Source organism: Seriola lalandi, unplaced genomic scaffold (genome assembly GCF_002814215.2).
Source record: "Seriola lalandi dorsalis isolate HSWRI2012SDOR001 ecotype SW California unplaced genomic scaffold, Sedor1 jcf7180002054262, whole genome shotgun sequence".
NCBI classification, from domain to species: domain Eukaryota; kingdom Metazoa; phylum Chordata; class Actinopteri; order Carangiformes; family Carangidae; genus Seriola; species Seriola lalandi.
Window position 1 is genome coordinate 548314 of NW_019524815.1, and position 25582 is coordinate 573895.

The 25582-nt window shown below is 40.0% G+C and overlaps 2 protein-coding genes across 4 annotated transcripts in view; one reads left to right on the forward strand and one right to left on the reverse strand.

The window, feature by feature from the left end:
• Positions 1-2262: 2262 nt before the first annotated feature.
• LOC111654189 (protein bicaudal D homolog 2) overlaps positions 2263-25582 on the reverse strand; it is a 38154-nt gene continuing 14834 nt past the window's right edge. The window contains exons 1-10 of one of the 3 annotated variants that reach the window (XM_023405094.2): positions 20243-20433; positions 18190-18522; positions 15672-15884; positions 15297-15449; positions 12688-13197; positions 10534-11415; positions 9689-9868; positions 8163-8314; positions 6080-6440; positions 2263-4937 (exon numbers count right to left, since the gene is read on the reverse strand). In XM_023405094.2, the coding sequence (XP_023260862.1) occupies positions 4932-4937; positions 6080-6440; positions 8163-8314; positions 9689-9868; positions 10534-11415; positions 12688-13197; positions 15297-15449; positions 15672-15884; positions 18190-18441 (2709 nt within the window). In that variant the 5' untranslated portion in view covers positions 18442-18522; positions 20243-20433 and the 3' untranslated portion in view covers positions 2263-4931. Of the gene's footprint in view, positions 4938-6079; positions 6441-8162; positions 8315-9688; positions 9869-10533; positions 11416-12687; positions 13198-15296; positions 15450-15671; positions 15885-18189; positions 18523-20242; positions 20435-25582 lie in introns of those variants that run through there. The other 2 variants (XM_087173662.1, XM_023405095.2) reach the window with 2 other exon arrangements.
• On the forward strand, positions 20555-24001 carry apex2 (APEX nuclease (apurinic/apyrimidinic endonuclease) 2). Its single transcript, XM_023405064.2, has 6 exons — positions 20555-20846; positions 20972-21055; positions 21275-21455; positions 21684-21827; positions 22175-22244; positions 22689-24001. Exons 1-6 carry the CDS (start codon positions 20732-20734, stop codon positions 23844-23846), a joined length of 1752 nt encoding a protein of 583 aa, XP_023260832.1. The 5' UTR covers positions 20555-20731; the 3' UTR covers positions 23847-24001.

The window sequence follows — 25582 nt, forward strand, 5'->3', positions numbered from 1 at the left end:
AGTGGCTCGTGATGGAACTACTCTACTTCATCTACTCCTTGATAGATTAATCTCTACCAATGCATAAAATTTTATGAACATGTTTTCCTGGAAAAAAGTAACTAGTAACTAAAGATGCAAGTTGAATTTAATGGAGTGAAAACAACAATAGCTGTCTCTGAAATGTAATGGAGTATAAGTAATAAAAAAAGGAGATTCTCAAGTAAAGTAGTAGTACATTTAGTCAAATGTACTTTCCACCACTGTGAGAAACAGGACATTAAATCACACACATTTTTTTATTAATTGTACTGGTTACTTATTATACTAAGTGCCCATGTTAATAGTGAACTTCAACAACAGGAGTTCTAGTGTGACGGGCATAAATTCCCACAATCTTATGAAGGTGGTCTTTGAGATACTCAAGACGTTTGTTTTTATAAAAAATATAAAAAATAAACCAACCAGATCAGATTTTAAAAACCCTCACACATCAACCATCATTCATCTAACTCTATGAAACACACAAGAAAAACAAAGCTTTAGTGGGTAGTAGTAGTACCTGGTAGCCTGTACTAGAAATTCAAAAAGAAGATATGCTAAAGCCATTTTGTCAACATGAGAAATCTTGGGATCCTCAGCAAATTCCTGAATGTGATAAATCCTTTAGTTGCTTCTCATTGACTTCCAACACTCTCAGTTGACATTTTGAATTGCCATAAGTACTAAAACTAGTTTCAGTGGATAAAACAAAATGTTCCCATCTAAACCAAGAACAATGAAATGTCTCTATTTGGAAATTTTGGAAATTGTCATTCTTCATGAAACCTTTATTAAATATGTGTATGAACTGACAAAGTTAAAAAGCAATGTGTAAGAACACATACTTCATGGCCAGAGGTTTCTAAATAGACTGCTGTTTTATTTATCTTAACTTCTGGCTGGAGCTCTGGAGTTTATCAAACCTGCTCTATCTTCTGGTTGCAGACACAGGCCCAAGTAAATACTAACCATTGAAGGTCTGCTGAAAAATACATTATTCCATGCTCAAGGAATTGCTCTACAACAGACAAAGAAGCTTGATAGTCTGATGTCTCTAAATACTTTGGAGAAACTTAGAAGTCATTTTGGGCTTCAATATTTGCTGTAAATATTTCAGACAAGAGGTTATACTTTGAGTGATACTTTATTAACTTTGCATTGTGTCGCACTTGGTTAATTCTTTGCTTTGTTTACCTGCAATTTAAGTCAGATTACTTTTTGTTTTTAAATTTCAAATGTGTAAAAGATGGCTCTTGTATCCATGTACAGGGTGCTGTTTTTATTATTTTGTGGGCCTGTATCTTTAGATTAGAATAGATTATCTGCAGTGGATTGAAAAAAACAAAAAAAAAGATTTGCGCAAGTTTAATCATGTCCTCACCCCATGCCAACAGATGATCTGGTTGTGTCACAGTTTAGCTATCCAGGATGGAAATTCTGTTATTAGTCATCAAACTGCGCAGCTGAGTCACATTTATATGACTCTGAACAACAGAAGCCCATTTACAATGTGCAGTAGGGATCTTTATTTTGATTTTTCTTCTTGTAGACTGGTAGCCACCGCTTATTAACCAACCATTAACTGTTAACAGACAAGATTAAAAGGTACTATTTTAAATTCATGAGGTTATTATAAAAAGCAGAGGAGCTGAAGCGCTTCTTGACCGATGCGGAGAAATTCGCTTGATGTGAACAGCCAGGCCACTGTTCCCACAACAGAGTTGGACTGGCATGAAACTTCAAGATAAAATAAAAAGGTCTACCTCAGTCCTCAGCACAGATTGTCCACTGGTTTTTATTCAGAAACACCAACATGTCCACATGCTGTGGGGTTAGTTTGGTGCGCAGTCTGTTTTCCCAGGATACTTTAACTGATAGCATTAATTCTTCAGCAAATTTCTTATTATTGTGTAAAAGTCAAGCAGTTAATTAAAAACAATGCTGCTGTATACTGAAATTAATTATGCAGTATGCTGCTTAATTCAGTTTTTGAAGGTAGCAATTGCACTACTGGTCGCAGTTTATTTGATCATTTTCCTCCCTACTTGAGAAGATAATCCATTAAGATTTTAGAATGGGCACTTACCATCACACACCACAGAGCGCAAATGTATTCATCAGCAACTTTACATAAAACAGTAGCAGTCTGCTGTACAATCCCATATAATGACCTGAAAGCATCTCAGAAATCTATGTTACATGACTAATGCTGCGTGTTAACTCAAAAGACCACAGTCTCACTCAGTGTTGGCTTGTTTTTATTCTTCATGACAAAAGTGGTTCACAGGTCAATGAAAGGTCAACTTGCATACACATAAAAAGTTGAGGACCACCAAATGTGTTATGCGGAGTGTGTGCATGTCGTCTTCTAGAACAATTTACACAGTATGCAGACCACATAAATACAGTTAAAATATTATACAACAATGGTAATTAAATTATACACACATCTGCACAGAGAATTAAATAGACCAAAAAAATCAATTTACAACCTTCAAAGCAATATGACATTATGTTAAAGTATTTTCACTTTTATTTGTTAATGAGCAGACAACCATAAACAGTCCAGCTCCCCCTTGAAGACCCAAATATTATCATTTTTAAACATTATTGTAATAGTGTACATACTTTTTGATGTTATGCTCTTTCTGTATTCATAATATTTATACAGTAACTTGTCTCAGTTCTCTAGAATAAATAAAGATGGTGACCGTTAATACAGCAGTAAGCTCATGTCAAATTATTCATTAGTTAACACTAATGAGTTCATACAAGGCAGGCTAGCTAAAAAGTGAAAATATTTTACCAAAATGAGATATCCCTTTATTCAGTGCTAACACTGCTCAGCGAGTTTCCTCAGAAGCAGATAAAACAGACCTTCAAAAAAAGAAAAGAAATCACAACTACAGTGTTGAAGTAGCCTCTATTTAGAAAATGTGATGTGGTCTAAAACAACAGACAAGATCAAAACCAAGGCACTAAAAATAATAATTAAAAAAGAAATCAATCAGCAGGATGTGGCCCCTTTTACTAAACCACAGGACAGTTGAGCTTTAAAAAAAAAAAGTGATGCCAACATTTTCTTCAGTTCTGATTTTTCAAACATCCGTTTCCAAATGTGTTCTAAAGATTATGATTGATCACATCAGATCAATTCAATTTGAATTTAAACTGCACTCAGTCAGACAGGTGTTGTTACAGTGCCAATGTTGACATATGCAATGATGTCCTCAAATCAAAGCCTGGCATCAAACTACTCTATAAGCGACCAATGTTCTGGCTATCATCGAACATGTGCGTACATCCACATTAAAAAAGTGTATTTTTCTTTCTTTCTTTTGTTTCTCTTCTTGTTTTGAAACATTTTAATTTCTTACATTTATTTATTTATTTATTGTTGTAAGTTATAGTGGGTTGCTAGATGTAAAGCACTGTGTAATGCTTTTAACCATTATGGGACATTATTGTTATTTCATTTCATAAGCAGCAACCCTAACAGCAGCTTGCCAGCACTATTAGCATTCCTAACTGAAAACAATGGATGCTTTAGCCACAGGAGAAGAAACTAGCTTGCTGTCGGTAAAACACTACTTCATTGCAACATGCTTACTTTGGTAGCACACATGAGTATGGTGACATTAAATGATGATATACAAAACATGAGGATCGCTGCTAAGCTGGAGTGAGAAAAGCAGAAGCAGAATGGGAACACTTATTATAACTTTGTAATCGACAGAAATGAGCATGGCCCAACAGGTTAGTATTAGTTCTAAGGAAAACCAAGCCAGTTGAATTCTTGAGTTATATAAGACAGTGTCTTTTAAAACCCACAGCTAAACACGCAGATGAGTACATTATTAGCCAATGGGATGCTTGCACTTGTGCCACTATGCACCCCCAGATGAATTCCCAAAGCTAATTATTGTGAGAGATGCTAAATGGCTGTTGTAAAATTACTGCAGCCAGCCACTGTTGACTGGAAGCGAAGGTAAGTTTCAAAACCCACCCTGATTCTAAAGAACAGCAGGAAGAATACAGGCACTGTTCTGACTTGGTCTGCATAGTTTGCAAAGTAAGATGCACATTAAAGATCTCCCAAATCATGTCTCTAAATACTCGGTGTTTGACCTGAGGTGGTGAACTTATGGCTGATCTATTTCCATCAATGAAATGGCGTGTTTACTGACCTCTAGTTAAAGGGTGTGGCTGAAGCCATAGAGCCAGACATGTCACTGGATAAAAAAGGGCATGTAACTGCACCACCAGTAATAGGGAGAAACCTCAAGACTATAGCAAACGTTTTACTTTTAGGATAGCAATTATTTTAGTAAGGCTGCATTGTTCTATAAAATCACTACCTGGGACATCTATCACAGATGATCTAATAGCTTACAGACACTAAAAGACGCAGGACAGGCCTGACTAGGATGCCAGACTAAAGGCAAGAGTGTAAAGATATACAGCCTTAAAACAGATCATATTGAATCAAAGGACAGTAATACTGTACAGGAAAAGTCTCATTCTGGAATAAATACTGTCAGTGGTTCCCCACAACACAAAGCCCTGAACAAGACCAGATGAAGCTCAAACCACTTTGGACAAGACACAGTTAATGACTTCACAGAGCAATGAGCAGCACATTTGTCTCTTCATCCTTCTCCAGGCTGCATGCAGGTTTCTCCGCTCCAAGCAGAGAAGACCAAGAGGGTGGGATGAGAGAATTTTTTTTTTTTTTTAACTTTTTTTTAACTTTTTTTATCCATGGTTCTGGTGGGTAGAGTGGGGAATGTAGCATCGTATCTGGGATGGACAGGATGTCTTGAGTCAGGAAAGGAGGAGGGAGCCAGGGAGTCAACATGAAGACAGGTCCTTATGGAGAAGAAGGGGTTTGGAGTAATGGAAGGAGTGTTTCAGCGCTACAGAGACAAGGTGAGACAGAGACAAAAGAAAACATTTAGTTCCAACAAAAAAATGAACTTAAAAAGGTGAGGGTAATTTATAAAGATCAACAGATCAATACAACAAATAAAGGATCAGCAAATTAGGGGCATTTGATTAAAGAAAAATGTATAATTAAGAAAAGTAAAGAAACTTTTTTAGCCCCAATAAGAATTAGTACTAAAATTAATTTGTGCAAAAACACAAGTGATTGTTCCAAATATTAATGATAGCATATTAGATATCTAATATAATAAGTATATATCTTATTTAGATTTCTTAACATAATCTATAGATATAGATGAAGCAGTTTAGTATAGAGCATAAATCCTCTGGCTACATTATCTCATCGCCTGCGAGATGATTTCGAGTGTGAGCTCCGGGCCCTGCCAGATGTGGCCTGAGCTTTATTACCAGAACTCTTACTAACATTTGTGTGTGATTCTTCAGTGGTTCTATTTGTGGAGGTGGATGATCTACGTCTCGACTCTCTACACACTCCAGTCATCCTGGTCTTACCAGGTGGATTGTGAACAGTGGAAGATGTGGATGTCAGGGGCACTGAAGATTTAGCACTCAAGTGAGAAGAGACAGAGTCTGACTGAAATGTGTTACGGCATGCAGCTGCTGCTTGTACAGAATTAGACCTGTGAGCCAATGGTTGTTTTCTTCGCACAGAAGTATCCAAGTTTGGTTTTAGATCAGGCTTTTGTTTAATTTCACTCAATGCTTCAGATGTGTTAGGATACACACGCAAAGCTTTGGAAGAGGTTAGTTTATCTGTGGATGAAGAAAACAAAGAAGATTTTAGCCTGGTGGACGAGGCAGATACAACATGAGTTGTGATGAAGGTGTCCTGACGTGCAGGGACTGAAGCCCTCCGGCCTGATGCACCTTTTCTTGAATCACCAATTTGTGCTTTAACCATTACTTCACTTTTCACAGAACTGGTGGAACCTTTACGTGTCAGGGAGTCGCTAGGACTCAACTCTGCATTAAAAACATCATTGACACTAAGACTTCTAATGAAAGTGGCGTCTCGCGGGAGACCCTTGCCTTTACGAGACCGGCTGCTTGTCTGGATATGGCTGTCAGCACAAAGAGATAGAGGGGTTCTTACAGGGCTTGTGTGGAGGCTTCGCGTTAGAGCTCGCAGGTGGTGTGTGGCCATGGCGGGAACGCTGCTGCCAAGAACGGGGCTAGCTCGTGGACTGCTCCTCAGTGGAGGCCGTGCCGGACTGCTTCGGGGACTCCGAGGGGCCCTGCCTGACTTGGTGGCCAGTTCTTTGGCCCGGGAGCGACGAGGGCTGCTGTTCAAGCTGTGTGGAGACAGAGGGGCCTCAAGGTCCTCCAAACGCTGAGTAAGAGCCAGTTTCTGCTGGATTGCCATACGCAGCAGAGAATTCAGTGTCTTCTTCTCATCCTCGGCTGCTGCCAGCTGCCTCTGCATCTCATCCAGCTGAGTGACATACTGGTCACACCTGAGAGATGCACACACAATCAAAAGGTGCAACATGCACAAGCAGGCAAGACTAAATTAAAATCACAAAACCAGAGACACAACACACATGTTAAACATGACTCGTAGGCCTAGGCCACACACACAAGGGTATTGATTAAATCAGTGATTTTCCTCTTTCGTTCTTAAAAAAAATTCACATGAAAACACGCTGTCAACAGCTGTCAACAGCATGCCAAACCAACAGGCAGCAAATGACCCTAACCATAAAGCCAGGTTGATCAATCAGAAGCCTGAAAAAAAAAGTTATTACTGGTTCAACAATGACATGACAAACCAAAAACTCAGTTTTCCTCAGTCTACATGTCAGAGTTTCTGAACAACTTCACCGTGGAAAGAGTTTACAAAAGGTCCATTTTCAGTGACCTAACCTGCGGTTTCTGTGTGGACAAAGGACAAAACACACAGAAAAAGCTATGTTCTGAAAAATAGCTGTGCACATGTGGACTAGGCCATACATTTTTTAACACCAGCTGTGACAAAACACTAGCATTGCGACGAAAGATTATTTTTTATCATTTTTTAATCTAGTAGGTTTTTAAATTAATGCATTACCAGTTAAATCTACTGAAATAATTACCAAATATCATCACAAGTTACCAATGGATAAATTGAGTAACACTGGTTATGTTTTTTGGATCACACAGAACAATCACTAAATACTCAACGTTTGAGAAGCTATTGCCAAAAAAAAGAAAGAAAAAAGAAAGAGAAAAAAACCCCGCAATCATTAAATTACATAGAGATATGAGCAATTAATATTGATTGACTACTAATATCAATTTTGAGAGCAAGAACAAAAAAGGGCGCATGCGAATTTGACCTTCGGTCTGGATCTGGACTGTGGTCCGCTTGTTAGTGCCCTCATATACAGTAGAAATGCAGTCACCCCAGTTATCCACATGATGGCACCACTAAACTTAATTATAAGCAAGGGGGATCTTTTTAAGCTATAATCTTTAGCCTGTTGCAACAGACAGTCCTTGACCACTGTCTGTTCTCCAATCCTTCTTAAGGATAATCAAATGCCAGCTCATAACTGTCTGGAGAGGGCCTAGACAGGCTAATGCATGCCTAAGAAGATTCTCTAGCATTTAATAACAAACAAAAATGCAAATACTTCTGCTGACAACTGCAGACAATTAGCTCAATCACTCATTACAAAAACAGTCGTCTAAACATTTACCATGCCAACTGATGCTCAGAAGAAGTTAGTGATTAGTCAGTGAGGTTTAACCCTTGATAACACCTTTCCACTCCATCTAATGCCCCACCCATCTCCCATCAACATTAGGCTTCTCCTTCCTTAAGGTGACCTGGCTTGACGGGACAAATCTGTCCTTGCCTCCTCCCCCGTCGGCACAGGGCAGAGCATGTGGTTCGTAATCTTCACGTGAACCAGTGGATTGTCCAAAGGCGTAATAAGCATGTTAAGCTTATTACATGAGTGGTAGCAAAGGCTGTACAACAACAAGATCACCATTACTAAGCATGAATAATGTTAGCAGAGATGCAAGGACCAGACAATAAGAGCTAATTAACTTGTTTTAATTTAAAGCAAGTTAAAAGCAATAAAAAAATCGTCTTTGTTACGGGACGAAATGAATGCAAGTCGTTCTTTCCTTTAAAACATCACTGAATAGAGCACTGTTTTGTCACAAATTTAAAAAAAAAAAAATCTTACCGACTGGCAAACATGACTCGGAGCGAAGAGAAGGTGGCGGCATCCTCCTTCAGGGCTTTGAGCTCGTTCCGCAGTTTCATCATTGTCTCTGACACCATGCTCTTCTCCGTCTCATACTTGGTCTTCAAATTGGACAGGGCCAACTCTGCAGTCTGCATTGACAAAAAATACATTTACACCATTGTATTCTAATATGCTACCATCACCAGTCTTTTAAAGTGGGGTGATTTGCATAATTTGTACAGAACAGACAAAATATCTTTGCAATAAACATATTTCAAACCGACAGCACCATCATACACAGGATTTCTAGAGAAAATAGTAATAGTACTAGTGTACCTTAGTAATTAAACAAGCTACAGTATAACTGCCATCATTAGTGTCTCTGTTATCCCATTTTATGTGACTGCAACATGTCCTCCGTTTAAGAGAGATCTGTATCAGAGTTTGGAAGGTCAATGAAAAAACATTGCTTAGATAATGATAACAGTACGTGGCTGAAGGCCTCAGCCCGGTTTGTTCCCTTTCGTGTGATCACCCTTACGCGTGTCTGTGACTTGAATGCACATGTTAATGCCATAATTACATCACATGCACAGACTTGAGAAGGTAAACTACTGTATGTGAGGATGGCCCTGCCAAGCAGATTACCTTGAGTGTTAATGTGTGTGTGTAAAAGGGAGAGTGAGAGCTCAGGGAAAGACAGAAGCAGGTCATGCAGTGCTTGAGGCACACGAAAGAGGAGGGGGAAGAGGAGTTCAACCTCACACTGTACTCAAGGTGCAGAACCATGGGAGCACAATGGATTGTCTAGACAGGACACTGATGATACAGATCAACAGTACTGCTTATGTGCAGATTATCCATGGATAATACTGAAAAGACTTGCTCTTTTACCTTATCCGGACAATCACCCTAATATCAAAAATACTGAATTCAACCAATTTTTTTTTTTTTTTTGTTAAAAATGGAGGCAGCAGAAGGAAAACCTAAATTTCACAACAGACAATCCCTGTGTACTAAGGTAGCTGTTCTCTGGATTTTTTGTATGTACAAAGAAACGATTGAAGACTCTCAGAATAAACCAAAATGGAAAAAGGAAAGCTCGTTTTAATGGCAAGCTATAAATAAAATGCACATTGATCTTGGACATTAGAGGAGTGTATTGTAGGGAAAATCCTTGAAAGGTCAGGTTGATACCAGTGCCATTATCGATTCTGCTTATTGCTCCAATTCATTATCAATTTCCTTCATGATTACTGGTCAATTTTCTGTGTGGGAAAAGAGCAGACCCACACAGATTTTTGGCATCAACGCAACTGTTTTATTATCTGTGAGTCCGAACAGTGTAGAAGCAGTGGACATGTAACTCTTCCCCTCCGCCGTGACCCCTTTTTCTTGAAAGTTTCCAGCAGCGTAGATGCATCAGTTTGACCTCACTGTTTTGAAATGCGTAACTTTCAGAAAAACGTGCTGGCATCGATACTGGCAACATTTTAACCAAGCCAGTGCTTACTGTGACCTACCTGTTTGTTAGCCTTGAGGACCGTCCTGAGGGTAGCAATCTGTTCCCTCTTGGTGCTTAGAAGGGACTTCAGCTTTAGTACTTCCTCCATGAGGCTCTCAGCATCCCGCTCTGACTCTACACTGCAACTGAGCCCTGAGTAAGGCATTGCACCCCTCTGACGACACAGGTCCACTGCCACCTGAAAGAATATAAAGGAAATTATTCATAAAAGTGAGATAAGTGAGTAAAAGGTAAAATTAGTTAAAACAAATTATTTGTTCTATAAAGAGTAAATAGTTTTGCTGTGTTTTTTTTCAACACAGCATGTCCAAAAATCAAATTGTTAACAATGGCATAAACCAAACAAATTATTTAAAATGGTCTAAACTAGTCTGTTTTTTTAACATTAGTATTATTCTACCTGTGAAATTTATCTTCAGAAATGAAGAAACAAACTATGTGTTTTAAAATATGAGTTTGACAACATGAAAACACAATTTTCCAGTGTTCTAGACACTTGTGTTTTCTGAAAGTATTCCGTCTGTCGTAGAAGCCACAACTAAACTTTGACCCCTGATAATCCAATCGATTCAAACCCACACGCACGTGTCAACAAGGCCCACACCAGGCAATGGATTTGTACAGACATGGGAGCTACTCAGCTACTTTTAACAGTCTGAGCTGAGCATTAAGTTCAGCGAGAAATTTGTGCAGTAGGAAATGCCTTCACCCAGAACAAAAGCTAGGCTTTCAGTGATCAGGCTACAAGAGGGAGTTAAAGAATGTGCACTGGTTATAACTTTCAGTTCACAAACAATCAAGTAGTAGTAGAATAGCCCTCAGTGATAAGCAGTACTTTCTTACCCGGAGGTGTTTGATCTGGCAGCGGATGACTGCTACCAAGTTGCGGACATTGGAAGGGTCCCTGAAATCCAGGGTGGGGGAGCCAGGGCAATTAGGAGAGTCTGCGCTGGCTCCTGCACTGTCCACCTCCCCCATAAACTGCAATGCAGCAGCTTTGGAGATGAACATATCATTGGCTCGTGGCTTCTTCTGGGAGTTGTGCTGGGCATAGACATGGTGTGATCTTCTTGCACTACTTCCTGCACCACTTGCCCTGGCGCTATCACGGTAATAGTCCAGGGTAACCCGTTTGGGTGTCAGGTTGTTGCACACACAGATGTGGTGATAGAGGTTGGACAGCTCCTCAGAGAAGGCCAGCAGCTCTTCCTGGGCAACACTCAAGTGGCCCTCTGAATCAATTGCCACTTTCCGTGTGGCTCCGATCTCCTTCTCCAGCTCACTGATGCGCTCCTGGTCCTGTTTACTGGACTTGATGCACTGACGGATCTTGTCAGCCAGCTCCTGGGCCTCTGCCCTCCAGCGATCCTTCTCCTGCTTGTATCGCTGCTCCAGAGTGTTATAACGAGTTCCTGCCTGAGACAGTTCATCTCGAAGCTTTAGAAGCTCTTCGCTGGCTGAACGCATGCGCGCCTCCAGTACCTCCTTGCTCTTGGTGTCTACCTCATAGTCAAAGACGCCATTGTCACCGTCTCCAATCTCTGTCTCATCGTCTCCCCTGTCGTCTGCATCCTGGTTGTGCTGGTGGCTGCTCTGCACAGCCTCCAGCTGTTGGGTGAGAGAGCCAACCTTGTCCTCTTGCTGACTGAGTGCCTGTTTGGACATTACCAGCTGCATCTGCAGTTCCTCCACTTTGCTAGTCAGGCTGGACTTCTCTCGTTCTGCCTGGGTAGACACACACATACACAAAAGATGAAACTCTTGAGAGGTATGAACAGATATGTCTTAAATATGATGAAATTTGATCAACAATTTTAGTTGTAAACCAGGGCAATAGTTCTATATTGATTCTTGATTATTTTACATAAAACAAAAGGACAGTTTTCTATAACAACCCCCCCCCAACCTCCTTTATTCTTAATGCATTTTTTATGCATATTTAAGAGGCTGACCCCATTCTGCTCGACACTCTCAACATCTGGTGGGTAGGGTTACCCAACCCCCAATTTAAGTGCATCATAAATAATATATTTCCTTCAGACAGACAGGCATGACAGTTCAAGACATCCTCAGTTTTCTTGACTACCTATAATTTGTGAAGCATAACTGTATCGAGTGGGAGGTGACCAAATTGCTTGGTTAAGCAGATTATGTAAAGTGGTGCCAGGTGGGTTTTATTAATATAGACAAGCCAACACACTAACATACAGCGGATGTGGTCTAGAGCAGGAAGCAGCAGAAATCCCTTTCAACAGTTTTGTCACACAGACTAACTTGTATGAGAATCTCACTACTCAGCTTAACAAAAGGTTGTATCTAATTAGTCTGGTTAGAACAGATGCTTTCATCTAAGACTAATTTCAATATACACTGTGCTCTTTGTTAATGAGTAAATAGTGTTAGCAGTAGTGTACAGGCTACATGTAGTACATTACCATTAGGAAGAAACCATTTTGTGCTCATTCATCACTGTCTAAAGCTCCAAGTGCATTTAAAAAATAAATAAATGATAACTACCACATTATTTTAAAAGTCTTCTTAGTGCTAAAATGCTAACTGGCACCAAAAGAAGTTCATGTACATTATTTCATTATTATTTTATATTGAAAGAAATAAGCATGCTGACATTTGAATTTTTTACTTAAACGTGACCCACACCTGATTGTTGTATTACTGAATTTAGTGAAAGTTAATACACCCTAGGGGGTGAACCCATTCCAAAATCTTTTATCTTGCAAATTCTAAAATGTCACCTTTGCACACAAGGTATCCCATAACAAAACAAACAGGCAGCTTGCTATGAATTTTTCTGGGCAATTCAAGCTAAAAGGGGAATAAAACCATTTAAGTTTTGTTCAGCTCATTCTCTTAATCACATGTAAGCCTGGTGACATCATTTTGTGGCAATGATTTTTTTCCATTTCTTTTTGGTGCACTTCCACAATTTAAGCATACTAATAAAATCAAAAGAGTGGCACATATTGTCCTGTTGCCTACCTGCAGGAGTTGCTGTTTCAGTTTCTGACTGTCTGAAAAGTGTAGCTCACTCAGTAGGTCCGACACCAGCCCAGAAGCTGGAGCACGCAGGAATACGTCACTGTTGTGTGGAGTAGAGCAGCGATGGATGAGGCCATTAGTTTTGGAGCCCCCCAAGTGAGGAGGGTGAGCAGAACCGGGAGCAGACCCAGGACCATTATTATAGCCACTGTCCTGGTCCTCTCCCTCACCTACGCCCTCTCCCCTCTGGCCCTCCTCCTGGCTGTCATCCAGCTGCTCCAAGTGGAGCTCCAGGTTCCCCACAGCATCAAAGGGGTTAAGGGTCAGAGCAGAGAGCTCTCGCCGCAGACTGTTCTTCTGCTCCCTCTCCTCCTTCAGGGCTTCCAGGGCCTCATCCAGCTGCATCTCTGCTATCTCTCTCAGCCTTGCTGCCTCCTCCATCTGAGCTCGAAGCTCATCCTGCTCCTCGTTCTTCTGGGTCAGCTCCAGCTTTATCGATTCAAACTCAACCTGAAATGTGATAAGGAGCATGACTGCATGAAAGTCTATATGTAAGAGTTTCTTTGTGTTTTCATGTAACAGATATATTTACAAATTCTAGCCCCAACATGCAAATAAAGCAATGCATTCAGTATAATAATGTCACAGACACACACCTAGATGGCTTCAGTAGACAAATGGCAATTCCAAGAAAGAAATTATAACTGGTGGCGATAATTTCATGATCACCACCGATAAAAATTTCCCTTGTTAATGTTATGTAGAGTTTCTTCCACTGATGTAGAGTTTAAATCCTATACTGTATGTTTTCCTTAAACAATACTTTCATTTCATAAAGGAAGTTCAGTAGATAATTTGGCCTGAATCTTTACATAAACTATCATAGATAACAATAAATGTTTTCTCTTTTGAAGTAAGATCAACATGTAACATTAAAGCTGCTGGTATATGACTGATCGTTTGGGGGTTTCATTTAAAACAACAAATAATTATTTTTGACAGAGACTGTAGAGGTAAGACTAGGTTCTATCTAAAAGTCAACAGGTCATGAACACATAAACAAACCTCTGCTACATTTAGAAGTAGTCATGGACAATTTGACTTGGCAGAGCTGCAATATACACGGAAAGCCTATCTGCATTTAGAAGCACTTGTCTCACACCCTCAAGAATCCTAAACAATGACAGTTTCACATAACAACCCACATGAATTCTGAGCATCCTTTATTATGGCGAGCACAACATTTTTATGGAGCATTTCGAGCACATAGCATAAGATTTTTTTTTTTTTTTTATAACTCCCTGACATCTTTTGATTTCAGAAGAAATTGATGTTGCCTGCACAGCATCCTGTGGTACGTGGTAAATGGGGAACTACATGGACCTACATGAAAGAACTGTAATGCGGAGAGGTTTTAAGACACACAAACACCTACATAACATTAAATGTCAGCGGCATTTAGGTCCGTAATACAAGATTTATATGTGTAACTTAAAATGTGAGGCACCCCAAAAAAATATTCTGCTCTGATGGTGTGGCATTCTTAATAGCTTTCAGTTGTACCAGTTGTGTCATTAAGCATTTTAACTATGTTAAGTGCGATGCGGCACAGGCAAGCTAACATTACATGCATGTGACATATGTTAAGTAGCTCACAACATTGTGGTATGTTCATGGCCTCAACATAACTAAGCACTGCCTGTAGAATCTCACCCATTAACAGGCATTTGAAGCTTTTCTGGTCTTGAACATGGCCCTGTCAGTTGCTGACTGCTTCACGATTTCTGACTGACAGTTCCCTCACAGCTAAAAGTACAAAAACATAATAATACATTTCTGGGCCAATACATAATTTCTCAGCACATTCCAAGTCATCCAGAACATAAGAAATACTCCAACATTTAGTGACCTGCAATCACTTGTGAATCATGAAATTACTAGATGGGACCTGTTCACCATAATGCTACTTGCAACTATAATTATTTATTTTCTGCGGCCAGCAAAATGTTTCATTGGACATGGTATCTGGCTCTCAAGGGAGGCAGCCATTCTGGGAATTCACTGACAAATGAAAAAAGCAGGTAATCAGGAGAAGAATGATTGTCCTCTGCTATGGAAGCTAGTTCGATTTCTGAAAATAACAATATTAATCACCCAGCAACTGGCAGTCTCTTCAACACTTGCCAATTTGTCACTTGGTTGTGAACTTTTGTTAATAAACAGGGAGAGGGAGATATGAAGTTTGTAGCATGCAGAGCAGCTTCACTCTCATTCAGGAAATGTAACTGAAAGAGGTAGTGCACTACAACACTGACATATGGTTTAATCTTACAGCCACCTATATGCCCTTAACTAATACAAAAAGTAAACAGTATAATTTGAAAAACAAATTATACTGTGGAACTAAATAAGAACACAATGGAATGGCTCGGTGTTCACATAAAATTATTTTCCACCTAATTACACATTTTTATAAATATTTAGGTTAAATTTTATTTCTTCTGGATGGCTACCATTTTTATTCTTTAACCCCTCATTCATTTACAATTACAGCCAGTAGGTAGAACTTCAATGTAATGTGTAATGTTGTGGCTTGAGCAATAACTGACCTGGTTCTCCTTCAGTACAGACACCTGTTTTTGCAGAGATATGTTTTCCTCTTCAAGCTCGCCATTGTCCTGCAACTGGCGTAGCTCACGTACTTTATATTCCTTCATCTCATCCCTCAGATGGCCCTTCTCGGCCTCAAGACACTCACACTCCTGTGGGAAAACACCCATTGTCAAATCAGTGCAAAGCACAAATCTTTAACTGCGGACCTAGCGAAACTCATGTCATACACATTTAATTATACATTGGGAATGAAACTGCACAGCCAATATATCCTTCAGTGATTAAGGGGTTCGCGCTTATGTATCATGAAGACATGGGCATGATAGTTTACAGTAAAACACCATTATACAGGTGTACTGAGTACACAATACCTTCTTCAGCTGGTTGGAGACCACACCCAGTCTATCGATCTCTGCGTGAGCATTGCTCAGAGCTAGGCGTGATTGCTTGAGCTCTGCTTGCACTTCTTCTATGCGGGTTGCCATGGCAGCCTCCTTAGTGGCAGTCTCCTGCAGCAGGCTCTCCTCCCGGCACTCTCCATCAGCAGCTGCACGTTTCTGGCTGCTCACAGAATCTGCAAATGCCTTTACACAAACAAAACGGGTCAAGGAATGGGCAAAACTTGCAGTAGCTGCCAGGCTACAGGATGTTACACATTGGAACAACATCTGCACTGCTTCAAGACAAACAAATCATGCTGTGCTACTCATATCAAGACCGGGAATGTCATTAACAAAGGAAAGGAAATAGGACTTCCCTGGCAACCATCAGCTGAAACTTGACCACAACGAGGGAATACCCATTATGGTTCGGTAACAAGAAACCTTAGACCTTAACAACAGACAACACATTTCACAGTGTAGTTTTATGTAGCCCATTGGATTATATGAGCTCAATACATTACACTTAACACTGTAGTTACATGCATTTCTTCACAGCTTGCCATAATCAGTAACCTTGACACATTATGCATCAGTGAGTACTGATGAAAAAAAATCAAGTAAAATCAAGAGTGAAATCAAATGCTACTAAACACGCTCAACTGAACATCATGGTGCAGTTATATAATGATGCTAATTTTCAACTTGAGTCCACACAGCTTTGTTAAAACCCTGCCAAAGCCTAGGTAGGTAAACAGCCAAGAAATTAGCTTTATGCAGATTATATAAAATAGCTGAAATTCTGTACCACTATGTCCCTTCAGAACTAAAGAGCTTTGCTCGATATGTGATTATAAAACATTGGGGTGGACCAATTTTAGTGTTGTTCTGGTACAGATTTATAGTTACATGTCCACTGGCCTGTAAGCAGGATTTAAACATGATTTCCCCTTTCATTTAAACAGGTAGATAGAAGAATTACAAAATCTACCCACATGATAGGATTGAATTTTAGAGGATTACCTTCTTACATAAACCAGTTTTAGAAAGCCTGTTCTAGCAATACAAATACCTCCAATGCCACTCTGGTGTACTTGTGACAATGTATACATCAGGAAACAATATAAACTACTCACACAGTCATTTGGCACTATGTCAGCATAAGGATGGCACAAGAATTTAATTTGTGTATATTAAATCCTTGTGCCACCAACTCTCCACAAAATGTAGTTTTAAAAAATAAACCTTAACTGCAAGTACAAACTGTACTACTTCTGGTTGACAGCTTTACTGCACAATGGTCTATTAGTAAACAAATGAGAAGCAATTTTGAAAAATTACCAGGAAGCACATAGTTTGTTTAAAACTTTGAAGGCAATGAGGGGCATATGTCACAATTCATAATACATATGTGAAAGGCATGGATTACATGATAATCTGTGCTTTGACATATTGGTCTAATCTTTTTATCTTGACTATCCGGTGCTAACCTAATTCAATCCTTAACGCTATGCAGTTAAGTATCAAAATCACTTAAGGTGAACAGAGAAAATGCAGCATGTTGAAAGCACTGGATATCCTGTGGAGGTTGTCTTAATCACTGAACAGTCTTCTCTCACCGACGCCATCGGTATCAGATGGTATACAAGAACAAAACCGACAAAACCGCATGCATGCATCAGTAACAGAACTCATATTGTAGTAGCAGAAAGACAGCTACCGAAAGTGACCAATGAAGGGATGAGTAATCAAATTCATGTCATAGCTGAGAAGAGAAAACAATGGTATCTTTATAGGCCTACCAGGTACACTGCAAGGCAGCTCCTCAGTTGTTAATGAAAAATGAGCAGCATGAGCAGAGAGATTTGTGTCTTTATAAAACATCACCCACTATTTGGACAATGGTAAAGCAGATGAAACTATTAAAAGACAGGATAGTACTCTTCCATTGTATATGGTTTACAGTGTTTCACAATAATGCAACAGTATATTACATTTGCTTGCATGTTTCTAAAATATAAAAAGACAGCAATCAATATTGTTTTCATTCCTCCTGAAGTATTCTTTGAACAAAGAGAGAACAAAGTGACATCCAAGAACGTTCTGTGAAAATACAATATACATGCTGGGCCAGCTAACACTGATCAGACCTGTCAACATGAGAAATGCAGCTTTTTGGAACATCTTAGGTCTCAACTAGTCTTAATAAGACAGTCACCGTGAATTTGAATAAAAGAAATGCTTGTTTCAGTTAGAAAGAGTACATCATTACAGCAAAATTAGTTTGATGTAAAAATAATCATGAGTATTTATGAAGGCAATAAATCAAATGAATACCTAAAAAAGAAATATGTTGTGAAAAACAAAGGTCACATATCAGTAGGGTGTTATTGGAAAATACCACTTGCAAAATGGCAGAATAAGATCTTCACAAGCGTATAAGAAAAATCTATACTGCATTTGTTGTCTAAATGTGTAAATGTAACTAGAAGGCCTTGGGTGTTCCTACCTCTTTCAGTTGCTGTAGCTCCACTTTGAGGGCTTCATGCTCCTCTTCCAGCTGCCTGTGTTTCATCTTGAGAGCAGAACTTTCCTCCAGCACCACCAGGCCATAACGGGCTGCCTGGAGCTTCTCCTCTGTGGCCTCCTGGAGCTCCAGAGACAGCCGTACCACCTCAGCCTTCAAGTCTCCGCTCCCCATCTCTGCCTCCCCCTCTCCTTCCACTGCTGCACCTGCTGGGTCTGCATCTGCCTCCAGCATCCTTGCCTGGCCTCCTACTTGTCTGCCAATGTTCTACTGGGACACTTGCCTCCTTCACTCCTCCTCTCTCATTACTACACACTGCAAAAACAAAACACAAAGATGCAGTTACTGGTTATACAAACTGCTTAGAACAATGGCCAGCAAAGAGGTTTTGTATAATTCATATTGTGACACCAGCTAAGCAAACTGCATGGGGAAGGATTCAATTTGGGATTGGGTGAATGAGAAAACACTTCTACTTATGCTCAGAAGGCCAAAAGGGCCACTACGCAAATCCAAGCCATAAATTCCCTAACTGATACAGCTTGCAAATGTAGTATTACCCGTGAATACCAGTTAGCCATCTCAACTCTGGATATTTTGCCAGACCATTACCATTTTATTTGCTATAACCAATGGTGGAAAGTGACTAAGTACATTTACTCAAGTACTGTCCTTCAGTACAGTTCTAAGGTACTTGTACTTCACTTGAGTATTTCCATTTTCTGCTACTTTATACTTCTACTACAGTACATTTAAGAGGAAGATATAGCACTTTTTACTCCACTACTTTTACTTGATAAACTTAGTTAGTAATTGCTTTGCAGATGCAGAATAATGATACAATGATAGAATCAGCAGATAAGTTATTATAAATTGAGATAAGATAAAACTTCACAGGCTACCCAGCAGTTTATGAAGTTGTTAATAAAATTAGCTCATCATTAACCAGTTGTAACATTTAAGTGATGAACACATGAATGCATCAATATTTATATTCAAATAATATCCATTATTCTGAAATGGGCCACTCTGTGTAATGAGTCACTACTAATACTAATATTTTGATGATAATACAGATCCTTTTATTTGTAACAGTATTTCTGCACTAAGATATTGCTACTTTTACTGAAGTAAAATGGCTGTGTACTTCTTCCTCCACTAGTTATAAATAATTTGGGCTTATATCTAGCCATTGCATTTCTATTCACCTTTAAATATACTCTTATTAGCCAAAGACATTTAAAGATCGTTGATGATGATTCCTAACCTCGCCACAGTTAGCAGGCTTTCACTATTAAACTGGGATCCACATATCACTGGCCAACGTTATTGCTTTTCAACATCAGCGCCGTTACTAATGTTGGCTACACAGATGAGACAGTATGTTGGCGTCACATCCCCAAGTGTCCTCCACAAAGTATCCGTCGACACAATATGGATTAATGTTACATTGACCACCCGTCTTGACTGGGTGGGGCGGAGTTCCCCCCATTTCCTCATGTCCCCTTCTCTGCCCGAAGATGGAAAGACCAGGCGCCGGCTGACCTAGTGCCAAAAGATGTGTCCCGTATGCATCCCTTTCTCTTAGCCCACGTACCGCTCCTTCATAGTACTAAATAACAGTAAATTACAGGATTTCCTGAACATTGTGGCAGCCTACATTGTGAACCTGTTTCCAAAGTAAGCTGCTTCCGAGAGGGTGAAAAATATTCTGACAGGGATAACGTGTCCAAATCTAAGACGACACCGGGTCTGGAAACAGGACACGGCCCCGGACAGCTAACATGAGTAGCTTTAGCCTGATGCACACAGCATATGACACCACAATGCTACTAGCAACTTCGGGTTGAAGAATCTAGTGAGCTGGCAAGCTAGCTTTGTAACAAGCCAAATCAAATTTACACATGCTTAGCGGTATAGACGACATCCATTACCCGACTCATGGTGTCGTACTATCGTAACGCCAGTCGGGTCCTATCAGACAAGCTAATTAGCTAACGCTAGACAGCCACCATTCACAAAACCATGTACTTACCCTCTGGTTTTATTTCAAAGATGGGGCTTGCCGGTTGCTCGCAAACGTTAATGTTGCACGTCCTTCGGGAGCTGTCAGTAGCAACGGTTGCTAATCACGCTAGTAGCCAGGGGTACCAGCCCGGTAGTGTGTGAACAGCTCTTCCCTTCCTCCCACCCGGTTCTCTCGTTTCACGGGAGGTCGAGTGTCAAAAGCGCGCCGAAAACCTGAAAGCACTTTTACTCCCTCTAGCTAGGCAACAGCGCAATGCAATTACACTAAGAAATATGCTTGCATTCTGCACTTACGTGGGTACGGTGTATTCTGGGTATCCTGACATATAAATGTAACAATAATGCAAAAAATCGAATAATAATAATTTATCAACAAACACTAAATGTGAATGGAATAACGAAAGATTAGGGAAAATACACTTCCGCTCGTTGTTTTCTTTACTTCCGTTTTACTTCCGAATGTGCACATTCAGTCAAACAACTGCTGTTTGTCACAATGAAGATCGTGACCTGGAACATAAATGGCATAAGGACTTTCAGAGGCGGCATTAAAAAGGCTCTTGATTCACTGGGCGCAGATATTATCTGTGTTCAGGAGACAAAAGTGACAAGTAAGTTGTTAGCTTAGGAGTTTTGGGAAAAAGAGGGGGAGCTGACATGCAACGTGCCAGTCAGGTATGTCTGCTAGTCTGTTATGAAAGTAATAAAAGGTTTAATCCCAATTTGTCCCCCACAGGAGACCTGCTTGATGAAAGAACTGCAATTGTTGACGGCTACAACTCCTATTTCAGCTACAGCCGAGGACGCAGCGGCTATTCAGGTTCAGTACTTAGTCATAACAGTTCATTTTGTGTCCTTGAGTCATGACAGTGTGGTTCCTTCTTTCATTAGGTTTTATCAACTGCATTCAATGTGCCCAGACGAGAGGAAACACTCTTCTAATTAATAAAAGATTGATTGATGTTTTTGAATGGACACTTAGTGATTAGTTGAACATAAGATCCCTGTAACCACTGCACTACACCTGCTCTGTGCACAGGTGTTGCCACTTACTGTAAGGACAGTGCTACTCCTTTTGCTGCTGAGGAGGGTCTCACAGGTTTGCTGACCAACCACGAAGGGGCAGTTGGATGCTACGGTGACCACACTGAGTTTTCAAGCGAGGAGCTGCAGCTTTTGGACAATGAAGGACGAGCCGTCATCACACAGCACAGGATCATGTGAGAAAAGTATATTCTACTTTGAGGTTTCTGTGAGGAGTTTGTATTTGTATTAAAATAATTTGAATTGGGTATTCTATATCTCAGCGCTCACATTAAAGAAAACTGAGCAACTACATGCACAATGCAATCTTTCTTGCAGTCTATTATAGATTGAGTTCAGTCAAGCTGAAATTGTAGATATCTATACCGTCTGTTCTGTTTTTGACCCTCTTTTTTCCCACACAGGTGTCAAAACAAAGTGCAAACTGTTACGGTAATCAATGTGTACTGTCCACGGGCTGACCCTGAAAAGCCAGAGCGAAAACAGTTCAAACTGCAGTTCTACAAGCTGCTTCAGTATCGGGCCGAAGCTATACTGAAAGATGGCAGGTGAGTGCTTAGAAAGAAAAGATGAGACACAGGTGTATCCTGCTTTTATCACAGACATGTTGCCTATGAAACTTTTCTGATTTTCAAATGTCAGCCTTTTACCGCTTTATGACTGTTTGAGCTTAGAAAATGACATTTTCTATTGCAGTCTATTCTCGAAAAAATCTCAGCTATATTCAATTTGACATGTATTTCATATCAGGTTTATAAATTTAGTCAAACTTAAAACTATTTGCAATGCAGTTATCATGAAATTGTTATGTTAACTTAACTCTATTATTCTCTCCACAATTGAAAGGGAAAAAAAATGGGCAATCGAAGTTAATTTTTTCTGTTCTATTTTTCAGCTTTGTGATCGTTTTAGGAGATGTAAATACATCACACCGGCCAATAGACCACTGTGACCCCAGTGATATTGTAAGTAAAATGTTAGAATGCTGTTACATGAATGAAAGTTATAGCCAGAAGCCAGTTATCTTAGCTTAGCATAAAGACAAAATATGACCACCAGCACATGTAAAGCTCACTAATGAACACATAAAATCTTGTTGCTTAATCCATACAAAAACAGATGTGAAAAAACACATTTCAGTGTACACGTGCCAGCTGGTTACCCCTTGCTTATGGGAAAATAAGCTATAATACTGGCTGTAGCCTCAATTTTTAACAAACACACATGAGAGTAAAAACAGTCTCAGCAAGAAGCAAATAGTGTTTCCCAAAATATTAAACTTTTTCTTTTATATGATGGAATAATATAACATTACATTAAAATGCCAGTGTTTTGTTTCTGCCAAATTTGCACACTGTATTGCGCACATATTCATACAAGCTACCTACTTTGTTTTTCTCATTACTTAGGATGATTTTGGTGAAAACCCTGGGAGGAAATGGCTGAATGGTTTTTTGCACAGTGACAAACCAGAAGAGGACAAGAATGAGGAGGAACCTGATGAAGAATCTGAGATATCTGAAACAGATCCCACCCACGGTGGAAAATTTGTAGATACCTTTCGCTATTTCCACCCAACCCGAACAAATGCATTCACATGCTGGTCCACTCTCACTGGAGCACGGCAGACCAACTATGGCACACGCATTGACTATATATTCGCTGACTGCCAGCTAGCCAAGGATCAGTTTTTGGGAGCAGACATCATGCCAGAGGTGGAGGGGTCGGACCACTGCCCTGTATGGGGGCAACTGAGCTGCCCTCTCCTGCCCAGCTCCAAGCCTCCTCCCATTTGCACTCGCTACCTCCCAGAGTTCGCCGGCAAGCAGCAGAAACTCTCCCGCTTCCTTGTTAAGGTGGACCAAAAATCAGTTCAGTCAGAGCGGAGGGATGTGTTACTTGGATCTCAAGAAGAGGAGGAAAGGAGGGAGAATTTAAACCCAATCAGAGCTGGAAATGTCTCTGGTAAAAAACGGGTATTAACATCAGATTCTGTTGTCCCAAAGGGGAAAAAGACAAAGACAGTAAACACTTCCTCAAAGCCACAAGGCAGCCTCCTCTCCTTTTTCAAACCTAAACTCACAAATGCTGTTCCCCCTACTGAAGAGCCTGTTAGGCAGTGTGAAAAAGTACTCAGCCTGGATGAAATGACCCCAACACAAAACTCCCAGAAAGCATCTACAACTAGAGAAAATGTGTCTTCAGTCGCAGACGGACTACCTGAAGATACAGAGCCAATCTTTGAGGGTTCCACACAGATGTGTACCAGCAGCACCACAGAGACATGTGACAAACAGGTGAAGACAAAACATTCAACCCCTCAGCCCAGTGTGGGACACTCAAACAGTAATAAAGGGGCATCACTTGTGTTTTGGAAGTCAGTGCTTCATGGACCACCTCCACCACCCTCCTGTAAGGTCCACGGGGAACCCTGTGTCCTTCGTACTGTAAAAAAAGAGGGGCCGAACATGGGCAAACAGTTCTTTGTGTGCGCTCGTCCTCAGGGCCATTCCTCCAACCCCGAGGCTCGATGTAATTTCTTTGCATGGGTTGAGAAGGGGAAGTGACATGTTCACTGCACGGACCACAACTTGTTTTTCCTGAGTCGTTAGTCTCTCTTGCTCAAGCAAGTACTGTAAGGCTCATCATTTCACAGATTTGAATTTGTTGACTGTGTGTTTTTCTTAGCTTAATAATAAAAGACAAGAAAAGTTTTCTATTATTTTCTTTGGTTTTATTTGTTCTTAGAGCTGAAACAATTTTGTTAATTAATGGTGAAGCTTCTCAAATGTGAGGATTTGAAACCTTTGACTGTTTTACATTATTGTAAATTGAATACCATCTTAGAGTTTTGGGTTGTTGGTTGCTCAAAACAAGGAATTTACAGATGTTTCCTTGACAATTGAAATTGGCAGAGCACCAAAAATCAGAAAATACTGACATAAACTGGATAATTTACTAACTTATAAAGCAGAGGGAGCTCTACGATTAGTTGATAGGAAATATTACGAAATGGACACGAGCCAGCCGCGTACTGGCTTTCAAGCTACGTAAATCCCAATCCAACAGAATAGTGCACATGATAAAATGTCCAAGTAATGATCAGATGTTAACCCAACCAAAGGATATCGCAGAGGCATTTGCTACTTATTACAGAAAGTTGTACAAAGAGGAAGATAAGGCTCATAAAAAAGAAAAGACAGAATCTTTTCTTAACTCAATAAATCTGACTACATTAACAGCGGAGGAGGCTGACATGATAACATCTCCTATCACAGAAGAAGAAATTAAAGAAAATATTCTTAAACTTAAAAATAACAAATATCCAGGGGTAGATGGCTTCCCTGGACAATATTATAAAATATTTGTTCATTAGTTAACTCCAGTTTTATGCAGAGTCTTATAACTGCCCTAACAGAAAGTGATCCTGCTGGGTCATGGTCAGAAGCAGCAATAAGTGTTATTCATAAAGAAAAAAGACCCAACCCATAATAATAATGCTTTTAAAACATGGAATGAAGGTGGGCTGAAAACAATCAATCAATTGTCTGATGGAAATATGTTTAAATCTTTCTCGCAGCTCTGGGCTGGGTTTGCCCTGCCGCAGAGCTACCTATTTAGATATCTACAAATCAGATATACAGATTGTATCACATAAAATGCAGACTGGAACATCATTGAGAGAGAACCAACCAATATAGAGGCTCATTTTATATTTATGTTTGACACCCACATCAACAAAAACACAAATATCTCTTATGTACAAAAAGTTATTGCTGGACAAATCTGAGAGCACACTGCATATTAAAGGACAATGGGAACTGGAGCTGAAAACAATAGTGGACGATGATGCCTGGGAAAACATGCGCTTAAAATGTCACAAAGGGATTGGAAGCCAGCTATGGAAAGAATTTGACTGGAAAGTCAAAATGAGATTCTTCAGGACCCCGCTGATAGTTTCTGCCTTTAAAAAAGATTATACCAACAAATGCTGGCGAAACTGTGGTATGGTCGGGGACCATACCCATGTATTCTGGGACTGCCTGAAAATAGAGGCATTTTGGAAAAACATCAAAGAAGAATTTGAGAAAATTTTGGAGAAGGACATCCCCATGGACCCACTATTGTTTTTACTGGAAATATCGCCTGAAGATCTATTTAATACACATCAGTGCCACATACTGCATGCTCTGTTGACGGTTGCAAGAAAAATAATTACTGTTAATTGGATGAAGCCCAACTCTCCCACAATCCACCAGTGGCTAGAAAAGGTCAAACATGTCTATATGATGGAACACATGAC